Source organism: Dysidea avara, chromosome 15 (genome assembly GCF_963678975.1).
Source record: "Dysidea avara chromosome 15, odDysAvar1.4, whole genome shotgun sequence".
Taxonomy (NCBI): domain Eukaryota; kingdom Metazoa; phylum Porifera; class Demospongiae; order Dictyoceratida; family Dysideidae; genus Dysidea; species Dysidea avara.
In genome coordinates, this window is record NC_089286.1 from 4,528,109 (window position 1) to 4,538,838 (window position 10,730).

The window sequence follows — 10,730 nt, forward strand, 5'->3', positions numbered from 1 at the left end:
AGTTATATCCCGGTACGAGGGTGATATCATTGTTATTACACGAGTCCGAGGCGGAGCCGAGGACGAGTGTAATAACAATGATATCATCCGAGTATACGGGATATAACTGTTTTATATCCCAGTGCACGGGAGTGCGCAGAAGTTTACGGATAGTAAATTAAGTTCCGGTTTGAGTTCTTGTCACTGTGCTCAAGATTTCGTCCGAATTGTGTGGAGATTCTACTTCGTAGCTACAAGAGAGACCTTACATACTGCCTACAAACTGTAGCGAAGGGCGGTGTTATGAAGCAGCAATTCCAGATACGATTTGCCTTCGTCAGAAATTGGTATGGTGGTGTCGCGTGGTGTGCAAGAGAAAAATAAAGACCAACAAGTTTTTTTTTTTTTTTTTTTTTTTGAAGATATAAAGAAAATAAGATTAGAACATGCAAATAACAGATAAACAATTAAATCAAAAACTGAGTCTCTGATTGCACCAAGGCCACAGGAGCACTTTTGATGTAACGACCTTGTGAAGATCGTGCTCCTCTAATGCATTGGATTGCTGAACGCAGTAAACAAAATGACAATCTACATCTAATCCATCCTAGTACTGTGGCATAAGGGTCATTCCATTTGTCAGACAATAAACTCGCCAATCGCTTGTAAAAAACACTGGCTTCATGGCCCATTCCCCCGGAAGCAGAGAACACTAGAGGGGTAAAAGAACTGTGTTCCACTTCACGGATTCGCAACTCATAAGCTCTCTTCTTTGTTATTTCGTGTTTCCTGTAACATGACTGAAGGGTGGTTCCACTGTTGGATGGTGCAAGTGGGTTAAAAACTCTGACGTCCGTATAACATTTTTCATAACGACCACCCCAAAATCCATTCATGGCAATGTCCAAGCGTGCGCCATCCTGAGTGTTGGCTGTCTTCTGTTGAAATCTTTCATCACTTAGAGGCTGCAGATGAGGCTCAACCTCCACATCATGGCACACTTCAGATAACAATTCAGCTGTGATATCCCTCACTTCGTTGTGGTGTATTGAAGGGAATCCACCCTTTGGACAAGATAGGGCATGATCAACAGAAAAGTTGGTACCACACGCACAGTGGGAAGGTGTACGAGAGGGCATCCAGCCATACCTCAAAGCAAGGGCATCTTGAAAGGCAGTCTTGTGTAGGGAGAAACAAGTGGCTAACATAGTCCAACAAGACCAACAAGTGGCTACCATAGTCCAAGATAGAACGATGAAGCCAGAGGAAGTTAGTTCTTCACCATAGTGACCGTTGGGAGTGATTGCTGGAGCGAAAATCGTCACGGACTATTCTTGACATTTGTTAAACTAGCTATCGCAGTATTGGTATTAAACTTGTAGTGTTATTGTGTAAAGGATTAACAGTTTTCTTGTAAGATTTAGGTAGTTTTAAGTGCTGTATTGGTGTGTTTTGTATCAATATTTCCTTATTTGGCTCTTTGTTCCATTGGTAAACAATGCCATTCGCGGTTATTATGATGTCACGAAAGAGACTGAGTGGCTCCGCAACAGGGTGATAAGTTAGTTATCACTGGGTGATAACTAATATATCGTACAGTAGCAGCGCCGCTCTGTCTAGCTGTATGGTAGTTATAACCCAGCGCGGCGCTTTGATACTCCCACGCACTGGGGTTTAAGAAGTGTTATATCCCTACTGTGCTCAAGATACCATAATAAAAAGGCACAGTAGGGATATAACACTTCTTATAGTTTTACTGTGATTTAATATCATTGACTATACCAGTTCGATGTGCTATGGTCCCTACTCTAGTTGAAAATTCTAATTTTTTGTGTACTTGTTTGTTAACTTTTTTTTTGTAAATAATTATTATGACTGGCACGTATACCGCATCTGAAATTGTGTCACGCCCCTCAGCCATATCAATTATCATCTGAAAAGTGAAGTATCCACTACGCTTAGTTGTCAGCTATGTCCATCCCGTTACACACCATTACGAATCAAGAGCTGTTCGAAAAGCACCTCTGCAATCCACGCATATACCGAAAAAAAAGAAATGGTGCCGCACTCTCCAGCTATATCAATTATCGTCTGAAAAGTGAAGTATCCATTACACTTTGTTGTCAGCTATTCTCAACTCGTTACATAGCAGTACGAATCAAGAACCATTCAAAATGTAATCAAAATAGCTACTATGAAAAATATGGACGATTTACATTACGAAGGGAAGCCATCACATGCTACCGCCAAATCAACACTTTTCGCTGTCAGCAAAGATGAATTGGACACAAAGGAGGACACTGATAAGTCCATGGAGAACACATTGTACATACTGCAGTATGCTAAAAGGCACCTCTTGGGCCAAAGCAACATCAAACAGTGAAAAAATCAAGCCCGCAGCCTTAGCCGCTATCAAGTTACACTTGTCTGAAGGCATCAGTCAGTTACTCAGTCAATAGAAAATTCCATCAAATGATTTTTAAAAAATAAAAAATTCCGTAGCAACTTTTTGAAGGTATTTCGGCTCAATCTGAAAGCTTCTTTGGCTTAGATTGACATGATCTCGGACGTAGCCACGTCCGAGATCATGTCCTACTCACCCCAACATTGCTACTCCTGAAATGTCCAATATTATACTGGCTGACTCAGCTACTGGTCTGCTAAAGTGACCAAGGATTTAACAAAGACAGCTTTCTTATGGATTGGATTTTTCTGATCCTTCACAAATTTTACTCTAGATAAAACTGCTGGATTAAGCTGCTTCACTCCAGGGTAAAACATCACTCCCTTCACAGTAGTCTCAAAACTACAGCAATTTTCAGAATCTGAAATTGCCATTTGCGTACTACACTAGAGTGAATCGAAGTCTAGTGCAAGGCAGCTGCCAGTGCAGCAAATCACGTAGCTGTTAACTATTACACTACTGCACAACTTTAAAATTACAAGCTTAAGTGTACCGTTACTAAGTAAGGTACAGGTTATATTGAAAGTTACACTGAAGTCACAGGTCAAGACTCGAAAATTACCCAAGTCAAAGGTCAAGGTGAAATGTAACCCGGTCAAGACTTTGATCACGGTCACAGATCTACTTACAGTGAGTGCCTATGTGTCATCCCCTTGTAATTGGCACAACCGTTCTTCCTTACTGGAGTGAACACACATACATACACATCACAAAACTAACAAAATTATAGTACATAATTACAACTACAAAGAAAAACAAAACTGAACAAGACATGTACATAACAAGCTGATTACAAAGTACAACTACTATAGTATGTTCACGTTGAGCTGAACCTTGAAAAACAGCTAAAACTTAAAAGTGGATTTTTTCTCAACAGAGTTAACATTTCTGCCTACCAGATGATTATTGGTAACAGCAAAGGTAGGGTCCGCAACGTGAAAAATGAAGTTGCAAGAAACAAATCCCCGACTATCGTAGTATGTTACCCTTAGTGTCCCATCACTAATACCACCCTTGGTTTGGAACTGAGTTCCCTTGTTGGAGCAACACGCGGATTTTAATATCTCACGTGATTGATCTTTATTCCGTGCGCTCCAAAGAAGACGTCCAGAGCTCCCAGATTCTGAGTGTGATATCAAGTGTTGTTGGCCTACCAAACCATGTATAGAAGTGAGTAAAACTTTTCCTGTGTTTTCCACGGAGGCTGATTTTCTGCGAATGGGTCGAGAAAATTTTTCGTTCGAGGTGCTCTACCAGCCAAGAGAAAAGAAGCCAATCCTATCACATAAGATGGTAATGAAGTTGGATGTATAAGTATTCTACACACCAAGTTTGAAAGAGCTGCGACCTTTCTAACCATCTGGCTGGCAGAGATGAAATTTTCAGTGCAATGATCTTCAATGATTTTGGTGGGTTGCCTCCTTCCTACTGTTACAAACTGTCTTCCTAGGAGCTTTAAATCAGAAAGAGATCCAGAAGAACATCTGAGGTTTCGAAGAAGTGGTCAAATCCTTGACTTTTAAAGTTAAAAGGCGAGTAGGCCATTGCAAGCTACTACTCTAATAGAACATTCACTCTATTAGAACAACCATGACATTTGCCATCTACTATTGGTTGTGTTAATTGAACAGCTGTAGACAAGTTGCTTAAGTTATTAAAAGTTGCACAGTCATTATAATATTACTGTATAAATAATATAGATACAGATCAAAGGCCTTGTGTATGTATGTATGTATTCATTATTGGTACTGTGCAGACCTCCATTAGGGAGAATAAAGCACAGATACACACAAGAAAGCATACATAAGCACAAAGCATACAATATTTTAGTCTATAGCTGGGGTGTGTGTGTGTTGTGTGTATGTGCATGCGTGTGTGACTATATGTATGCATGTATGTATGTCAACGATCCTGCATAACCTAGCTAGCAACTTCTTCAATGAATGTTTAGGGCAAAGGCTATAGCTTTAAATCACACTGAAGAACACAACTGTATGTATAATCTGCAATGTTTGAGGTACATCGCACTTTGACATCCTCATGCAGTGTGGTTGGGAGATTACAAGTAGTCTTCCAGAGATGGCATCCCAGACATCCTGCAATGTACATGATGATAGAATCGCTGCTAGTTTTCACTAATTGTTGACATATGTAGTTAGTTATATACGCACTTAGTTATAATTGTAGGAGTACATCTAGCTATAGTTTCATTTGAAACAATGTGGTGTATACTTTTAAAAGTTACACAGTGTTAATTAAAATTTCCATTTTGTCATTAGCACTCTCAATCAAGGTGTTAAATCACAAAAGTCTTCTAGGATGGAATTCCAGACCCCTGCCATGTAGTTGATTTCATGCTAGGACCAGCACACTAAGTGTTGCACTTCCCTGTTGCACACACATCATCTCACTCACGTTTCTTCGGAAAGCAGTCACCAAATTTGAATCGTCCATGATAGCTGTGAATCTAATGATAGTTCATGGAATGATTGGCAATATGATTTTAATGCAGGAATAGTAAGGATGGACGAGACACCTTTATTTAGGGAGGTGAGGGGGGATGGGGTCTAGATTGATGATGCCATGGTCTAGCTGTAAGTTGAAGACCAAAAAAGGTCACTACCTGCTGGCAATAGTTGCCCTTCACCAACTAGACTATATCTCCTTATTTATAACTACATACGTAGCTTGCTACACTGCTCCTTTAATGGCTCTAAGAATATTATGACTGCTCTATTAGAATATCTCAATCTTGACTGCCCTATTATAGTATTTCAAATTATTGATGCTATTGAGCTAAGCTCTCCATCACAGTTACAGATAATTTTAGGAGGAAAAAACCCCCATAATTTGTTTACAGGGGCTACAGCTCCCCTTTGCCCTTGACTGGAATAGACTGTTTTACCATAAAGTTGTGTTAACAACTTTCAAGTGTAGCACAATAAGCATATACTAAGCTTGTAAGTATGAGCATAAGTAAGCACGTTTATCACTGCAAAGACTCTTTCATAATTAACTCTATAATAATTATCTATATTCAGTAGTTGCATTGTGCTCAAAAAGTAGACAAATTGCCACGTCTTTCATTCCTTATTCCAACTCCTGCATCCATTTTCCACCCTATAAAGCTATACAGTGAGGCGTACCGTACATTAACCTACCTGCATGCTAGGTCACTTCAAAAACAAAATTAATTGTGTGATTAGTCTATTACATTACACACAGGCATTATACAGTACAATATCCATAAACAAATCATACATGTGTATGACCATACGCTTAAATAAATAAACACAATCATCAGTTTCTTATCCATCAATACGCTAAATATTGTGCAAGCTTAATCGCCAATTATTTCTTTACAAACTAGTTAGCTGAATTGATACCCCAAATGATTTGTATGCTTTTTAGTCTGCTCTAGCCGTGCATTTATTAACTTTGATGACAGCTTCTTACAGCTGCACTCAACAATCAATGGAACAAAAAATCATTGATATGATAAGGGAAACAATAACATAGCTATAGGCAGAGATGCAAAATTAATAGATTTAGATGAACAGAAATTTGGCTTCATTAAAGCAGATTGATGAGTATTTTCAAGATAAGTTTGTTATTTTGAATGGGTGTTGTTATACAGAGCAGTCCAATGTATATGGACCTGTGACAAGCATAAATCAATACAACAGGTTAAATGTATTCTTTGGACAATAAAGTACACTAACGTGTTCAAGGAAGTATTCAACCACGCACATCTCCTTACATTTAACTATCAAGTGCTTGCAATTGAATGTAAAAAGTTCCACTTTAATTAGCCCATACATACACAGATTCCATCTGGATGCATGCCCCAGGGCTCTGAGACAGTACTTTGGGTGGCCATTTTCACTTTAAAAATTAAGCAGCTACTAACAGTTGTGATTAATCTTTTGTTACAAGAATTGACCACCAAAACTGGGGGACCATGGCCTTGTGGTTCCCTGCCCTATTTCACTACCTGTGCAAAGCATGATAAAAGGACACTGTAAAAACATGTGTAAAATACTGGTCTACTACACCTATAAAGTAATAGACTACTCACATTGACAAATAAAACTGTGAAGCTCTGCTTTACCTCTATCTCAGTCATGAATCAATCATTTCACAAACTCATAGGCCATATACGCAGCAGCATTAGGGTATTATGGCTATACCTACATTACTGAGTTGTTATTTGCTTAGGCAGTTGCACGAGATACATAATTATTATTGTTAATTTTTGTATAGAAAGCCAGGTATATGTAAAATGTGAGATTACCTGAGCTGGTTCTGCAATAGAGTGCTCAAACTGATACAAAATGATTACTTCATAGCAGCATGGATTTCAAAATTCAATACTATTATAGACTCTCCAGCAACTGCATCTTAAGATTTAAATGTCCATAAAATGCACACTTTCCAAGCAATCTATACAGCTGTTCAATTGACACAATCCAAAAGCAGATGGTAATTGTATACTGAACTACATGGTTTTTCTTATAGGATACTGAATGTTCTATTAGAGTAGTAGCTTCCAATGACCTTTAAACTTTAAAAGTCAAGGATTTCACCACTTCTTAGAAACCTCAGATGTTCTTCTGGATCTTCCTCTGATTTAAAGCTCCTAGGAAGACAGTTTGTAACAGTAGGAAGGAGGCAATCCACCAAAATCATTGAAGATCATTGCACTGAAAATTTCATCTCTGCCAGCCAGATGGTTAGAAAGGTCGCAGCTCTTTTAAACTTGGTGTGTAGAATGCTTATACATCCAACTTCATTACCATCTTATGTGATAGGATTGGCTTCTCTTCTCTTGGCTGGTAGAGCACCTCGAACGAAAAATTTTCTCGACCCATTCGCAGAAAATCAGCCTCCGTGGAAAACACAGGAAAAGTTTTACTCACTTCTATACATGGTTTGGTAGGCCAACAACACTTGATATCACACTCAGAGTCTGGGAGCTCTGGATGTCTTCTTTGGAGCGCACGGGATAAAGATCAATCACGTGAGATATTAAAATCCACGTGTTGTTCCAACAAGGGAACTCAGTTACAAACCAAGGGTGGTATTAGTGATGGGACACTAAGGGTAACATACTACGATAGTCGGGGATTTGTTTCTTGCAACTTCATTTTTCACGTTGCGGACCCTAGCAAAGGTGTCTACAATAGACACGTATGGTTTGGCTCCATTACAAATTCGGGAAAGGGCTGTAATGAACACTGTACTTATATGGCTTCCCCATAGGAAATGTATTGTGAAATTTTGATTGGCCATAAATATTATGTCAAACATTCGAACAAAAAGATTTTGAAATATTTTTAGTGGATCAAGCAGTACTACAAATGAGCCAAATTTCAAGATCGTGTGTAATTGCATCCATGAGTTATTAAATGATTTTGAGGATTCAGCTCAACGTTAGACTAGATTAGATTATCGATTTTTGTCAAAAGACAAGGGTCACACAAAAGGCAACGTGAACGTACTATACTCATACAAAAACAGATGATCATCAACAGTGGTTGGGAAGTTGGAAGACGAAAAAAGGTCGTTTGGCATGGTGATTCATTCCACCAATTTGACACAGTGTGTCGAAACAAGCGTTTTAGTGGAGGTCTCCCTTTGGAAAGTATGGAATGCGCGAAAACAATTGAATACAACAGCGCCACATCAATCATGTTCTAAAAACCAGGATGTCAGATACTCACCAGGTAATCACTGATCGAATCGCTGTATATCATACGCAGTCCATGTAGTCCGTTTCCTACTTCTTTACAAAGCATCCTTACGTTTAAAACATCTTAATCACGTGATATCACCCCCGCGATTTTCGAACATCAACTGGGAGACCATGACAATGAGAATGGAAGAGTTGTCTGTGTGATTATGGTGAGGTATAGTGATCATTAATAACACACTGTCATGTCAACATCACATTTGACTTGTATACCCCAGGAACCGGTCGCCAGGAACTGGATGGGGTTTATATTATGTATGTGAAGTCTGTTGTCGTTCTAGTTATACACTGCAGTTAAAACAGTTATACACGCAGGCGGCTCATAAGCACCACAAGGTGCCTTACAGCACTTACAATTATAGACTGTTGATCCAGATAACCAGTACAGTTTGAAGACATGGTATACTAGGTCAGGGTCACTGATCATCTTGATGACCTGGTCTGACCTGCTATATACAATATCCAGCAGACTGGATCACATGTGAAATGAATTAATTAGTTTTGAAGATGTAGAACGTGTCATGGTCCAGTCTTGCTGCAGCTTCTTTAGTGAGACGTACCCACTATGTGTTACTGTCCGTAAACAAATGTGGAGCCACGCCCTTATATGAGTAGGTGTGTTGCAGTCTGAGGGTATGCATGTCCATAGCATCTGCAGGTTTATGTGGAGCCACACCCACTAATGGATACAAGTAATAGTCTAGTCTGATAACATGCTAGCTTCTTTAGTGAGCCATGTTCACTTGTCAGGAGTGTGTGATATTGTCTACACATGTGGTACCACACCCATTTAGGCCATATCGACTGGATTGTATACTGTAGGGTAAGAAATTTTCGTGGGATACAAATTTCTATGGATTTCTTAGGTGTCTTATTCACGAAAATTAAATATTTTGTACTTCCTGTATAAGTTGCATGGAGATAGATGTCTAAACCACAAAAATTTGTTCTACAAAAATTACTAACTTTAGCAATCCATGAAAATTTAATACTATGAGAATTTCTTGCCCTACGCTAGTGGAAATTTTCGAGGGATGAAACTTTCATGAAACTGTGTATAAACTACGATTTACGTGTTTTTCACTTCACGAAAGTCTACAAACCGTTTTGGTAGGATAATAGCTATGTGTATAAACTTGAAACATTTCACGATTATTTTCACAAAGCTATCATTACTTGTGAAATTCGCAAAAAATTTGTCCATCGAAAATTTCCAGCTAATATACTGTAGTTGGTTGATGACCTGAATGACCCACTTTTATAGATTATAAATTTTCATAATGAAATATCAAGCTGGAATAGACGGCTTTAGGGGGGGGTTGTGAAGTTTCCAGAACCCCCTGGATTTTTCCCTGTAAACACAAACTTTGTAACCTTCCAGTGTTGTTTATCTTCTCAAAACCTACACACTGGCTACAAATGAGCTGCCATTTCATCAAGGTCACATTCTTACTTGTAGTTGTATTTTTGTACTCTTTGACCTGATCACTGTCAATACTACCATTAAAACTTGAGATAACTAGTCAAATTGAAGTGGCCTTACCAATAAGGTATACAAGCTACACCCACTTATAGGAAACATGTTTTGCTCACTGTAGACTTATGTGGAACCATGTCTGTTAATTATTATAATTTACTTCGCTACTTGTTTAAAATGTTGTTCTTGACACACCCCTCAGTTTGTTTGAGTCACACCTGTCCAATTCAACAAGATCCCCTCATAAGGAGTGTACAACATGATATAAACAAGTATCTAATACAAGTAGTGAGGTATATGAAGATGTCTACACAGAGTATATGTCAAGTTGGGCTGTGTGATGATAGTAAAAGTTATATCTCGATAAGTGACAACCATTTTATCTCAACAATGGAGTAATGCCATAACACTGCTTAGTATGCAGTTCACATGTTTGTTGTCATGTAGTGCTCAATTAAGTCATCACTGCCCCCAATTAACTAATTCAACACTTTTTCACAAGCTTTCCATCTGAGTGTGGTTGATATACGATAGATTACTGACGTAAAATTGTTATCTCAGTTACGATAGGTCATTTGGGTATCTCGATAATCTTTTTATTCTAAATTCTGTAATTTCAAGTGTAAACATCATGACATGTATCATGTCCTTCAGTACACTCCATCGTATATACAAACAAGTTGGGGTGGATATATCTACTTTGCAGCAGTGTTGGGGAAATTACTTTTTAAAAGTAACTTATTACTATCACTTGCAACTAGTTACAGTTACATATTACCCATAAAATAAAGTAACTATAATAATATTACATATTATATTACTTTGTGGTCACAACCTTAAGCTGTCATGTGTGAAACTACCACCTTATTACGTGATGTTGAAATGTTGGTAATAATTGCAAAAGAAACTGGTCAATAAGCTTCATTCATAAATTTGAGGTAGACTTCGTTGTGGCCAGATGTTACTCAGTGGATTAGTAACGAGATTAGTATCTTTAATTGTTACTTGTAGTAATAAAATTACTTAATATTAGGTTCGTTACAGTAACTTCATTATTT

The 10,730-nt window shown here is 38.3% G+C and overlaps 1 protein-coding gene across 1 annotated transcript; it reads right to left on the reverse strand.

The window, feature by feature from the left end:
* Positions 1 to 435: 435 nt before the first annotated feature.
* On the reverse strand, positions 436 to 1,217 carry LOC136245567 (uncharacterized). Its single transcript, XM_066037080.1, has one exon. The coding sequence runs from the start codon at positions 1,215 to 1,217 to the stop codon at positions 447 to 449; it is 771 nt and encodes a 256-aa protein (XP_065893152.1). The 3' UTR covers positions 436 to 446.
* Positions 1,218 to 10,730: the final 9,513 nt, after the last annotated feature.

Coding starts and splice junctions, on each gene's coding strand:
- LOC136245567 (XM_066037080.1), bottom strand. CDS start 1,217: ATGGTAGCCACTTGTTGGTCTTGTTGGACTATGTTAGCCACTTGTTTC.